Source organism: Nerophis ophidion, linkage group LG03 (assembly GCF_033978795.1).
Source record: "Nerophis ophidion isolate RoL-2023_Sa linkage group LG03, RoL_Noph_v1.0, whole genome shotgun sequence".
Classification (NCBI taxonomy): Eukaryota; Metazoa; Chordata; class Actinopteri; order Syngnathiformes; family Syngnathidae; genus Nerophis; species Nerophis ophidion.
The window spans coordinates 19,140,781-19,155,725 of record NC_084613.1 but is presented as its reverse complement, the minus strand read 5'-3'; the positions used below and the strand labels follow the sequence as shown (position 1 = coordinate 19,155,725).

Sequence of the window (14,945 nt, the reverse complement as noted above, 5' to 3'; positions counted from 1 at the left end):
GCGCTATTTTTTGGGGAATTTTGCCTATTGTTCATAATACTTATGAGAGGCAAGAATACCATTTTTTAGTTTTTTTGCAATCCAACATAAAAAAATTGTCCTGTTTTAGATAGCTAGCCGTGCAGCTAACCTCTAAATCACTTTCAAAATGCATTCAAAAACCGTCAACAGTTCTTAATTTACGTAGCCTGTATAATTACCAAGCTGTAGCTACGTTGTTATTGTAGGAGCGAACACCGAGGAACTCTTTTTGTTGCGTACTAACCAGAGATGTTTGATAATGGCTTTTTTGCAGATATCCGATATTCCGATATTGTTCAATTCTTAATCACCGATTCCAAAATCAACCGATACCTATATATACAGTCGTGGAATTGACACATTATTATGCCTAATTTTGTTGTGATGCTCCGCTGGATGCATTAAACAATGTAACAAGGTTTTCCAAAATGAATCAACTGAGGTTATGGAAAAAAACGCCAACATGGCACTGCCATATTTATAATTAAAGTCACAAAGTGTAGTATTATTTTTAACATGCCTCAAAACAGCAGCTTGGAATATGGGACATGCTCTCCGTGAGAGAGCATGAGGAGGTTGGGGTGGGCGGGGTTGGGTGTAGATGGCGTTGATGTGGGACGGGGGTAGCAGGGGGGTGTATATTGTAGCGTCCCGGAAGAGTTAGTGTTGCGAGGGGTTCTGGGTATTTGTTCTGTTTTGTTTATGTTGTGTTACGGTGCGGATGTTCTCTCGAAATGTGTTTGTCATTCTTGTTTGGTGTGGGTTCACAGTGTGGCACATATTTGTATCAGTGTTAAAGTTGTTTATACAGCCACCCTCATTATGCCCTGTATGGCTGTTGACCAAGTATGCCCTGCATTCACTTGTGTGTGTGAAAAGCCGTAGATATCATGTGACTGGGCCGGCACACAAAGGCAGTGCCTTTACGGTTTATTGGCACTCTGTACTTTTCCCTATTTCCGTGTACACAGCGGCGTTTTAAAAAGTCATAAATTTTACTTTTTGAAACCGATACCGATAATTTTAAAACCGATAATTTACGATATTACATCTCAAAGCATTCATCAGCCGATAATATCGGGAGTCCGATATTATCGGACATCTCTTGTAATAACACATCGGCATGCTTCGGTATTAGCCGTAAAAGCTAACTACGGCAAGAGATAAGCTAGCTTTTACGACAACACGAAACACGTTTGAGTTTGTAATACACAACACAGTGAGATAGGACTTGTACTGAGTGAAAAACATGAACAATCATATTACAGCAGCTATATACTGTTAGCCCCCATTTCATGTTTTGTTTGTACACAGCTAAACAGGCTGTGTGTATCATGATCAATATTTAAAGCGTGACTTAATCGATGGATGGATGTGTGTTTGGTCCAGCTGGCTGGAGACCTTTTTCTCGGTTTATTTGGGTACACACTCCATTTAAGTTGAAAAAAATTGACTTCGAATCACACATTTTGCATCTTCGATTCACTTTCACCTCCCTTTCCCGTCTTCCGCCTGCTCCGACGTTTCAGCCTTGCTTTGTGCTGGTTTCTGTAAGCAGCAGTTCATCATCTGTATGTTCAGCTTAAAAAAGATAAGGTTGTAAATCCTATTTTGACCAAAAATAGTCGTTTTATTGTTTTGCGTTCGAAAGTGAGCTGCTATGGAAACGGAAATAAAAATATATATATAAATACAGTAAATATTGAATAAATTACATTGTTATGAACGTGCCTTTTACTACATTATGTATATATACTTGCAGTATATAAAAAGTTGTTTTAGAGGGCGTTAAAGGCTACAACGGTGACTCTTGTTTTCCGCATCTTTTAGACGTTTTTTTTTTAGTTTTTAGAATCCTAAGAAAAAAATGTGTGTGCCTCTCATAATGATTGTGAACGATAGGCATAATTTCCCCGCCAAAAATGCAGTTCCCCTTTAAGAAATCCACTCAAGCAGGCAAACACATTAGGGATCAAAAAGGTCAAAATCCCCTGATGTTATCTTATCATGTTTTGTTACAGTTTTTGGTCTGGTTGGGTGTGCAATGTGAAAAAAATACAGCTGATTTTATGGTTAAAAAAACTGGCAGGTCAGTTGCCAGAATTGTACTGTAAAAATAACAGTGGTCCTTTTCCTACATTTACAGTAATGCATAATAAAAACAGCCGTGGATTAGGGCTGGATCATATGATTCATGATATAAGTGTTTTTTTTATATCGGTCAATATCGATAATTATTGATATTTTTCTATGACCTACCGAAATAAAGACCAGGAGAAAAATATATAAAATGTTAACAGTTTTGTTTTAAATGTAACCTTCCTCTGATTATAATCCCCTCATCTGTAGAGGCAGTAAGGAATGGAAATGTCAACACAATCATGGAAAGCAATTTCAACACTGAAAGGTAAGCTCTTAAAATGAAGGTGCAAAAATAAGGAAAATGTAACAAATGTTTAACAAAGTGTAACAAAATAGTGCAGTGCTTGAAAATGTAAACAGAAAGCATCCCGAGAAGGTTTAGTGCTAGGGGGGTTACAACTGTGCACCCCTGCATCATTTACAAACCACAATGGTCTGACTACGGGCCCTTTTTAAAATAATCCCAAAAAAGTGCCATACTGTCCAGGCGACTTTTCCTTTTTTTATCCCCAATTTCTTTTTTTTTACCCAGAGAGCAACCAAGCTTGTTTCGCACCTCCAGCCGTATTCGGACAGAGAGTACAGGCCAAAAGTTTGGACACACTTTCTCATTCAATAGGTTTTCTTTATTTTTATGACTATTTACATTGTAGATTGTCACTGAAGGCATCAAAACTATGAATGAACACATGGAGTTATGTACTTAACAATAAAAGGTGAAAGAACTGAAAACATGTTATATATTCTAGTTTCTTCAAAATAACCACCCTTTGCCCGGATTACTTTTTAGCAAACTATTGGCATTCTCTCGATGAGCTTTAAGAGGTAGTCCCCTGAAATGGTTTTCACTTCACAGGTGTGCTTGAAGCTCATCGAGAGAATGCCAAAAGTGTGCAAAGCAGTAATCAGAGCAAAGGGTGGCTATTTTGAAGAAACTACAATATAAAACATGTTTTCAGTTATTTCTCCTTCTTTTCCTAAGTACATAACTCCACATGTGTTCGTTCATAGTTTTGATGGCTTCAGTGACAATCTACAATGTAAATAGTCAAAAAAAATAAAGAAAACCCATTGAATGAGAAGGTGTGCCCAAACTTCTGGCTTGTACTGTAGATTGAAAAAATATATATCGAATGTCTTATCGAACAGGCCCTGCAATGAGGTGGCGACTTGTCCAGCGTGTGTGCCGCCTTCCGCCCATGTGCAGCTGAGATAGGCTCCAGCACCCCCCGTGACCCCGAAAGGGACAAGCTGTAGAAAATGGATGGATGGATGGGTCGTATATAACACATTTGTCATTGGTAACGATTACACGTCTATAATGATAAATATTGATATTGTTTTATCGCCCACCCCTACAGTAGATTGTGGCCCCCTAATTTAAGATGTTACCAAACCTCTAAAGTCATACACTTGTAGCAACATTTATAATAAATATACCTCTAAAGTCACACATTTCAAGAACTATACCAGAATGTTTTATTGGAGGAAAAAAAGTAATGAAAGAAAACCAAATAGAAATTAAAGCTGCAAGCAGCGATGGACGGGCCCGACTTTTGCTGGTGTTTCCTGCCTTTACCCACTCAATATATCTTTACCTGCACATTACCTACCTTCCCTGCATCCTGGGGTCACACTGGTGCTTCTTTCTTTCACCCATACATGCTGTTGCCTCATACCATCACCCAGACAACATATTTTTATCTGCACATTACCTACCTTCTCTGTATCCTAGAGTCAAACTGGTGCCTCCTTCTTTCACCCAGTCAACATATCTTTACCCGCACAGTACCTACCTTCTCTGCATTGTGTGGTCACGCTGGTGATTCCTGCTTTTAAGGGGCCATCTTGAGACGGCAGCAGCATCAGCGAAGCTGTTCTTTGAAGGCTCGTAAAATCAAAACTGGAGCAGTTGGAAAAACTCTTTGTGCCACTTTTAATCAGAAGGGTTCAGTCTCTTTCCTGTGCGAGTTTGAAGCCGACACAACAAACGCGCTCAGAGGAGATAATTTTTGAAAAAAGGTGACGCGTTTTTACAAAACTTTTGTTTTGAAGGGGTAATTGCCAACTTCTTGCTGATTTTTGCTGAAGGATGTCAATTAAGGAAATGTAGGTCTAAGTGAGACCTACATAGAGGTTTTTGTTTAATGTCTCTACGACATTCATACCGGAAGTTACAAGCAGTTTTGTCTGTGTTTTCTTCCCAAGAGCAGTTTTGTCAGTGTTTTATTCCTAGGGGGCGTTAGATCGCAATTTTCAGTTTTGGGGTTTGGTTTTTTATTAGATTGCAAATGTCACCAGTCCTGATGTGTGTGTCTAGTTTGGTGAGTTTTGAAGCATTTTAAGGGGGTCAAATTACAGCTTAAAGAGGCAAAAATGACATTTTTTAGGAAACTTTTGTTTTGAAGGGATTTTTGCCAACTTACTGTTCATTTTTGCTGAAGGAGGTCAGTGTATGAAATCTAGGTCTAAGTCAGACCTACATTGAGATTTTTGTTTCATGTCTCTACGACATTCCTAACGGAAGTTACAAGCAGTTGTGTCTGTGTTTTTTCCTAGGGGGCGCTAGAGCGCAATTTTGAGTTTTGGGTTTTGTCTTTTTAATTAGTTCGCAATTTTCGCAAGTCCTGATGTGTGTTAAATTTGGTGAGTTTTGAAGCATGTTAAGGGGGTCAAATTACAGCTCAAAGAGGTGGCGGCATATTAATAATAAAACCTTAGAAATACAATAGGGTCCTCGGTCCCTAATTATGTTTGACTGATTGGAGTCATTTCCCCTCCTTGTTTTTAGCGCAGTGTTTCCTCTACTGTTATGTTCGGGCTGCCTGTTGGAAGCCCTGCTAGTGCTGGCGCTACATTATTTCAATTTCCACTGCACTTGCACGGAACACATGCCCAGCGATGCACGACGCACGCTAGCGGAGTGGGAATAACCTTGTCGCGCCTCCCTGGCGTGCCCGCGCGGCGCCGCACGCCGCCAAGCCTCAATGCACTTCAAACGCGTTGCATCTGAAGGAGCCTATAAATAGACATGACCTTTGACTCGGAGAAGGCCCACTCAAAGGATCAGTCCGGAACACTTAAGTCTACTGTACATCTGGTCACACAGTGATCAACATGCGCGCTAATCACACAAGTGCAGTTTGTTGCCATGGCACCAAAATACAGGGATGGGCACCAAAACCGGTACTTTTTTTTTGGCACCGGTCGAACCCCCGCCGGCCCTCCCTGGCACAGATTCACGTAAAATCCAACTGTGCCATGTTACGGTACCTGGGTCGGGCGCCCCCTCTTGCCAGGTTGCCTCTTCGCACTTCGGCACTTGGCGATCACTCCAGCAGCACTGAGAGCGGACTCCGCCAAGGTAACGCTGCAAATTTTCCATGCCAACAAAGAAAATTGACTCAGAAAATGCTCCAGCAAAAGTAAAGTAAGGCTATACTTTTCCAAAAAGTCTGCTAGCTTGATTCTAATATACATTGGCTTTGCTATTGCCATGCTACTGTACCTATTAACTTTAGCGATCATAAATGGCCATTTCAACACCTCCAAATGTGTTAACGAATACTGCAACTAAGATGCACGTTACAATCAAACAGTTGGTGTGTAATAAGCACAATACTTACAGGATTAACACTTTTTTAGGGTGCAGCGAAAGGTTAGACAGCACACAAACTCTACACTACTAATATCTTTTGGACTTGCAACTGTAACTAAGACTCAGAAATGTAATAATAAAACCAGATAAAATAATGAATATTTATTAACACAACCAAAAGTAACAAACATTTGTCGCATTGAGTGCCGATGTACCCACTCCTAATTGGCACCATGTTGCTTTTTGTTAGGGTACCAACCATGCCACAAATAGACATCAAGTCATTTTTATTCATTATTAACTATTAGGGGTTCAGCGGGTCAATAAAAAGTACTAAAAGTCTTTAAACGAATTTTGTGAAAACGAAGGCCTTAAATGGCATTAAAAAGCATTAAACATGAGGTGCAAGAGTAGGGGTGTGGGAAAAAATCGATTCGAATTCGAATCGCGATTCTCACGTTGTGCGATTCAGAATCGATTCTCATTTTTAAGATCTTCAGCTCTCACTGGATCGGTTCGCAGCCGAGTGTGAAGCGACCGGGATGAGAATCAGCACCTCCAAGTCCGAGTCCATGATTCTCACCGGGAAAAGGGTGGAGTGCCGTCTCCGGGTTGGGCAGGAGATCTTGCCCCAAGTGGAGGAGTTCAAGTACCTAGGAGTCTTGTTCACGAGTGGGGGAAGAGTGGATCGTGAGATCGACAGGCGGATCGGTGCGGCGTCTTCAATAATGCGGACGCTGTATCGATCCGTTGTGGTGAAGAAGGAGCTGAGCAGGAAGGCAAAGCTCTCAATTTACCGGTCGATCTGCGTTCCCATCCTCACCTATGGTCATGAGTTTTGGGTCATGCCCGAAAGGATAAGATCACGGGTACAAGCGGCCAAAATGAGTTTCCTTCGCCGGGTGGCGGGGCTCTCCCTTAGAGATAGGGTGAGAAGCTCTGTCATCCAGGAGGAGCTCAAAGTAAAGCCGCTGCTCCTCCACATCGAGAGGAGCCAGATGAGGTGGTCCAAGCATCTGTTCAGGATGCCACCCGAACGCCTCCCTAGGGAGGTGTTTCGGGCACGTCCGACCGGTAGGAGGCCACGGGGAAGACCCAGGACACGTTGGGAAGAATATATGTCCCGGCTGGCCTGGGAACGCCTCGGGATCTCCCGGGAAGAGCTAGACGAAGTGGCTGTGGAGAGGGAAGTCTGGGAATCCCTGTTTAGGCTGCTGCCCCCACGACCCGACCTCGGATGAGCGGAAGAAGATGGGTGGATTTTTATTTTTATTTTTTTTATTTATCAATCCAACTAAACAATACACATCAATACCATAACAATGCAATCCAATTCCAAACCCAAACCTGACCCAGCAACACTCAGAACTGCAATAAAGAGAGCAATAGAAAGGAGACACAAACACGACACAGAACAAACCAAAAGTAGTGAAACAAAAATTAATATTATCAACAACAGTATCAATATTAGTTATAATTTCAACATAGCAGTGATTAAAAATCCCTCATTGACATTATCATTAGACATTTATAAAAAGAAAAAAAGAACAATAGTGTCACAGTGGCTTACTCAGTTGATAAAACATTGCCCTTTACAATTATAAAAGCTTTTTACAAAAATCTACTACTCTGCTTGCATGTCGGAAGACTGGGTTAGATCCTGCTAAAATCTTATGTATTGAATAAATAGAGAATCCTTTTGAATTAGGAAAAAATCGTTTTTGAATCGAGAATCGTGTTGAATTGAAAAAAAAATTTGATTTTGAATCGAATCGTGACCCCATGAATCAATATTGAATCAAATCGTGGGACACACAAATATTCACAGCCTTATGCAAAAGCATTTAACAAATTCATATAATTGCAATCGGCAACAAAAATGACAACAAAACAAACTACCCCCAAAAAATAAAAACAAACACTGCACTTATAGATGTTCAATATTTATTGAAGTGCAATTTTTGCTGACAAACGTTATTGATCCACAAGGGAAATTGTTCCAAACAGTAGCTCAGTTACAAAGGAATGAAAGGGTGAGGATGAGTCCATTTTATATTGATGTTTGTCCTTCCAATTACACAGTACTACAGTAATGAAAAATATGTTTATTGCATTTGAAAAGGCTTACTTGCATAAATATCATGATTACATTAGTGCTTAATTTGGCCACAATTAATGTAAACCTTTCAACTATTCAACATTATCAGACTTTGGCCGATCTTGGATAAAGCGGAAGAAGATGGATGGATGGAACATTATTATTGTTTGTTGTCTGTGCGAACAATTGTACGTATTACACTGATTTACCTTTGTTTTAAGTTGCATTAAAAAGCATTCGATTTGCTGATAGATCAGGACCAGGACTTTCTCACCAAGTTTCTGATTTGTGACTTCACACTTGTGCTAAAACCCAAAGCCCCGTGCCCTGATGGAACTCTCCCACCAGATAAAGAAGAATTTCCATCAAACAAATTAGAAGCGTGTTTTGTTCCCGTCGCCGTGGCGACAAAGACAAACAGCCTGTGACACGGCAGGTGCAGCATGTCAAGGGAGGATCATGTGTTGAGCATGTGTGTTTGTGTGACCAATGTGTCCACTTAAGACCAAGCCTTGAACTCCTGACCTCAGTAAATGTCGCGTGGACTGCGAGCAGGTCAAACTTGGAAGGTTGTCCAGAAAGTTCCCAGTATAATGGATCTAAAATGGAATACTTCAATAAATATGCTGCACGCTGAATACTTGCGCACAGAATTATGAATCACTGTCTTTGTGCACTTACTGAAAATGACAACTTTTCTCTGCTCTTCTCTCCTTTTAAGGGTGGATTGTAACCACTTGATGTTGCAATATGGCCAACAATTGGGTCGCCGCAAAAAAATACATGTACATATTTTATTAATATGATGGATGTATTATTAATATAATTGGACATTAAGAGTAAAGTTGGACTCCCACCTTGTTTACTTCCGTGACAACTTTCTTCAAAGTTTTTTAATCAACCATATCAATCAATCAATCAATGTTTACTTATATAGCCCTAAATCACTAGATATAACATGGATAAATGTGGAGAGAGTGTTTTACATCTTTCCCATCATGCACTCTAATGGATTTAAATGGGTGTACTTTGGAATTTTTTTTTTTATGGCGTTTGAACAGTTTTCTTACTATCCACAATGTTCAGTGAGCAGATTATGTTATGTGTGACTGTCTGTGTTCGCATAAAAATTAGTTGCTTTTTTTTTGCACCATGACTAGGGAAGGTTGTTTTGGTTGTGTCATTTAAGTAAATACTGTGCTATCAAGGTTCATTGATCTGATTTACTCTTGTTGTCCACAAGATGTCAGAAAATATGTACCATCCAGAGACCGCCTGGTATTTTAGATGAATTTGAAAGCACACCATGTTGAATTATTTTTTGAACACATGACGTCTCGTGGGCAAAATTAAAGAGACTAGCGCTTTGGAGATCCCTGTCATACACTCTGTTAAAAAAAATTCTAAAAACTGGATCATAACAAATCAAACATTTAAATAATAATTGATAAGAGTAACCGTATATGCTCCTCCTGCTAACAGTGTTTTTCAATTATTTTCTGTCATGCCGCCCCCCCAAACATTTGTCATAATTTGTTATTGTTATAAGATCACCTTTGCATAACATTGTATCCTTATTATCTCAAAAGAAAACAATTAAAAAAAAACTTAACAAACATTGTTTTTAGTTTGTAACAGACAAAATTTCAAGTGCGTCAGTTTGCCTGAATTTAAGAAAAAAAATGTAATCCTAATTTAAACTATTAACTTTTTTAACTGGCTTGAACCATTTCATACTGGAAAATAAAAGTGAATAAACTATGTAATAATAATAATACATTCAAATTGATCAGCAATATTAACTTTGTCTTAGCCAAATTACCTCTAGGTATTGTGGCAATTTTCAATCCCCAAAAACGCTCCAACAAAAGTTAAGTGAGGCTCCACTTTCCCAAACATGCACTAGCTTGATGCTAATATACACTACCTTTGCTATTGACTTGCTACTGATTTAGCATTAGCGATTTCACATGGCCATTTCATCCATCCATCCATCCATTTCCTACCGCTTATTCCATTTCATCACCTCCAAATCTATTAACGAAAACTTCAACGAAGATGCACATTACAATCTACCAGCTGGTGCCTTATAAGTACGATACTTACAGTAATAACACTTTTGTAGGGTACAACAAAAAACAAAACAACACCAAAAAAACTATACGTTATTGCCATCTAACGTCTTGGACTTGCAACTGCAATTCTGGCTTGTTGTTATACTTGCAATTGAGACTTAGAAATGTGATCATGAAACAAGATATAACAACTAGACAGCAGTTATCACAATCAGCTCATGTTTAAATGTTGCAATAAGAATATTAGTTTACTATAAACATTTTTTTAATAAATATATGTATATATATATATATATATATATATATATATATATATATATATATATATACAGTGGGGCAAAAAGTATTTAGTCAGCCATCGACTGGGAGAGGATTGGGAGAATGTCATGTGGTCAGATGAAACCAAAATAGAACTTTTTGGTATAAACTCAACTCGTGTTTGGAGGAAGAAGAATACTGAGTTGCATCTCAAGAACACCATACCTAATGTGAAGCATGGGGGTGGAAACATCATGCTTTGGGGCTGTTTTTCTGCTAAGGGGACAGGACGATTGATCCGTGTTAAGGAAAGAATGAATGGGGCCATGTATCGTGAGATTTTGAGCCAAAACCTCCCTCCATCAGTGAGAGCTTTGAATGGTTGACCAAATACTTATTTTCCACCATAATTTACAAATAAATTCTTTAAAATTCTTACATTGTGAATTCCTGGATTTTTTTTTCATATTCTGACTCTCACAGTTGAAGTGTACCTATGATGAAAATTACAGACCTCTGTCCTTATTTTGAGTGGGAGAACTTGCACAATCAGGGGCTGACTAAATACTTTTTTGCCCCACTGTATATATATTTTTGTGCGTGTAGATTTTACAAAAAAAATACATATTTTATGTATACTTTTTGTGGGTTACTTGTTTGATGGAACAAATAACAATTGACGTGTGTATATTTGTATTCATGGACTGTATATGTCAAAAATTCATTAAAACACAATTACTATTCATTCAAAGTACCAAAATCTGTATTGGTATCGATTCCCAGGGAGCGGGAATCGGTACCGTATTGGTTCAAATGTGAACACTACCCATCCCTAATTGAGATGCTGTTTTTGTCGTGTTGTTTGTTTACACATGGTGCAATCGAATGTGCACGATATGTATTATTTATTGCTCATTTTGGGTTTTTCGTTGCGTTTTACTTTTGTCACTGTTTGTAGAAATAACGCCGCTGAAGTGGCAGCTGGTTGCATCAGGTCGGTACTTTTTTCATATATTTTATGTATTTTGTGTTCTTAAATGTTTTCTTGTTTTCATGTGTTTTATGTGGACTTTTTGAGTCTGCTCTGCAACCACATGGTTTCCTCGCTGTACTACAAATCTCCAAGTATGTTTTCTTCCTCCCACATATCGGATTCATAACCACTTATGAAATAGGTCTGGGTCAGATTTGAAAAAAACAAAAAAAACCTGGATCAAGTCAAATATGGGCACAAACATGGGAATTGACCTCCAGTGTGAAATTAGCATGAAGGACTTGGGTTGACTGAAGATCCGCCATCTTCTTGCGTTACTTTCGACAAAAAGGCTTCGAGGTGGGATCTTGTAGGTTGCAAGTGGGCATATTTGTGTAACGTCTCTGATTTACTTTGATGTGCTCTATTGTTGTTTACCAATGTTGGTTCTTCAACAGATGTCCTTGAGGAAGTTCCAATAAAGACTGGCTATTTATAGTCTCAATTGGAGCATTTCTGTACTTTCACTTGGTCTTTTCAGTGCTTTCAAACTGAGAAATACTGAAAAATACCTTGAGTAGTTGCAATTCACCATTCAAAAGGAGATATTAATGTGATCGACATTTCCTGCTGTATATTTATTTACTGACTTCTTCTTCTCCCTGTCTCGTTTTTAAACTTTTTTGCTGTTATGCACTCACCACACAGAGTGATTCTATGAGCCACGGAGGCCCCGGCATGTTCCGTCCACTCATTCTTGCTGACTCCACACTAGCTAGGTTGGGTGGGGCGAGAGGGCGGAGGGGGCCCAGTTGTAGTGATGTTTGTGCTGTTTGCAAGCTTCACTAACCCCATCTCCTGTCTCTCCCACCTCAGTCACAACCAGAGGACCACCACCTTTCGCCATCCTGTCTCTGGCCACGTTTCTCCCGACAACGTAGATGTTTTCCACCTAAAAGAACAGTGAGTGATGTTTGATTTCTCCTAAACAATCTCGAATCAGGCTGCTCTTGTTGCGCTGTGAGACGCAAACCTCAATCTTGCAACAAAGATAGCTTATAACATTTTGACCACTGACTGCAGCGTGGCCATTTCAGATCAGATTCAGACTCAAAGAACAAAAAGCCGTACTTGTCTCAGATGGTTATTCTCACTGCAAATACGCATTGGGTCATGAAAATACGATAGTAGAGGCTATTGGTATTTAAAATGTTGTCCAGGGGCCATTTTAATCCCATATTTAATTAATTAATTAATTATTATTAAGATACAATATATTCAGGGTGTCCCCTTAGTTGAATGTGGTGCGCCGCCACGGCATTTTCATTACCGGCACACCTTGAAAATAACCTGAAAACAAATTTAAGTAATATAATGTATGGTAACCGTCAGAAAAAATCACACAAAGTCTGACACTATTTTTAACTTTTATTACCAATCTTATGATAACAAACGGCACCATTCCAACAGCCTTGCATCATTCACAGACCACATTGGTCTGACTAGAGTCCTTTTCAAATAAAAAAATTAAAACTGCCATACTGTCGAGATACAGTTATTAATGAATAAAATTGTATCTTTCTGGGAATATCGCGATTAATTTTGAATTAACTATAAACAAAAAGCGATCTATCGAGATTAAATATTTAAATCATTTTACAGCTCTAATATATATATATATATATATATATATATATATATATATATGAGTATGTGTGTGTGTGTGTGTGTGTGTGTGTGTGTATATATATATATATATGTGTGTGTGTGTGTGTATTTATATATATATGTATATATAATGTGTGTATACAGTATATATGTGTACATATTAGGGGTGGGACACCCGAAGATTCGCAGCCCTAATATATATATATATATATATATATATATATATATATATATACACATATATATATATATATATATATATATATATATATATATATATATATATATTCAATATCGATTCCTGGGGTCGCGATTCGATAATATATCGATTTTTTTCGATTCAAAGCGATTTTCGATTCAAAAACGATATTTTTCCGATTCAAAACGATCCTGTATTCATTCAATACATAGGATTTCAGCAGGATCTACCCCAGTCTGCTGACATGCTAGCAAAGTAGTAGATTTAAAAAAAAAAAAAAAAAGCTTTTATAATTGTAAAGGACAATGTTTTATCAACTGATTGAAATAATGTAAATTTGTTTTAACTATTAAACGAACCAAAAATATGACTTATTTTATCTTTGTGAAAATATTGGACACAGTGTGTTGTCAAGCTTATGAGATGCGATGCAAGTGTAAGCCACTGTGACACTATTGTTCTTTTATTTTTATTTTTATAAATGTCCAACGATAATGTAAATTAGGGATTTTTAATCACTGTTATGCTGAAATTATAACTAATATTGATACTGTTGTTTATAATATTCATTTTTGTTTCACTACTTTTGGTTTGTTCTGTATCGTGTTTGTGTCTCCTCAATTGCTCTGTTTATTGCAGTTCTGAGTGTTGCTGGGTCAGGTTTGGTTTTGGAATTTGATTTCATTGTTATGGTATTGCTGTCTATTGGTTAGTTGGATTGATTAAAAAAAATATATATATTTTTTTTTAAACAATTAAAAAAAAACATCGATTTAAAAAATTTAAAAAAGAATCGATTCTGAATCGCACAACATGAGAAACGCGATTCGTTTTCGAATCGATTTTTCCCCACACCCCTAATATATACGTATATATACTGTGTGTGTATGTATGTATGTATGTATGTATGTATATTTATTGGGGGCAAATCCTTGCAATAAAGTGGTTAAAAAACAACCAAACAAAAAAACAACAACTTTTGACCAACTGTGATTAAAAATGTTGATTGTTTGACAGCCTGCATTTGGACTAATTCACATGATGTGTTGTCCCTCACAGTATGTGCATGAAGCTGCTGAAAACAAAACTAAAATATTCACCTTCCCATTGACTTGTCCTAGCGCTGCTTGTTACATTCATGCATGTTTACTCAAAATGTCACCATTTGTTTTGCTTTTATTTTGCCGCATTAACACAGTTGATTGGTCAAGGACGTTGAGTTCTGCTTGTTACTTCCAATCAGTTTAGTAAACCGTCTCACAGTTTGAAACCTCACTTCTAAAGGCACTTTTCACTGTTTTTTTTTCATAAATCTACCTCAGGTTGGTATTAAATTTGTATTTTCGCGCAAGAGTAGCTGATGATATGTGGTGCTGCATGCTAGCTGCTAATGACGTAGAAGAGGTTGGAAATTGAATGTCAAATATTCTTTAGCACAAATTTAAATAATGTGAACTTTATATTGAATTAACTTATGGTCATGGTAATGGTTTGCTTTATTTTGAGCTGGCTTCAAAAAGTTTAAAACCAGATCAGCATTTGGACAATTAAACATGTCCGAAAAGGAGTAGGAAGAAAACAATTGTATTTAATTTTACCCCTTCTCCATGTCTGTCATTACAGGTAATTTACAGTGAAACCTCGACGAACAAATGTTCTGAATTTTTCGGTTTACGAACCTTTAGATGACACCAAGTATGCTTCTGTGTGCAAACGCTTCAAAATTTTGTTCATTTTGTGGTTAGGGTGTTGCCATTTTGATGACATAACTTTCTGCGCGATACAGTACACATGGATGAAAAATTCGTGTTTGAGGATATTGATAACGACGGACTAGAAAAAAAAAACAAGTTAAAAAAAAACCCGCGATTGCATTGGGACGGATTCCGATGTTTTTAGACACATTTCCTAGG

The 14,945-nt window shown here is 37.9% G+C and overlaps 1 protein-coding gene across 7 annotated transcripts in view; it reads left to right on the top strand.

The window, feature by feature from the left end:
• The window catches only part of LOC133549261 (pleckstrin homology domain-containing family A member 7-like), a 287,420-nt gene that overhangs the window by 128,764 nt on the left and 143,711 nt on the right, over nt 1–14,945 (top strand). For all 7 annotated transcript variants that reach the window (XM_061894492.1, XM_061894491.1, XM_061894496.1 and 4 more), the window contains one exon: nt 12,042–12,128. In XM_061894492.1, the coding sequence (XP_061750476.1) occupies nt 12,042–12,128 (87 nt within the window). The remainder of the gene's footprint in view (nt 1–12,041; nt 12,129–14,945) is intronic.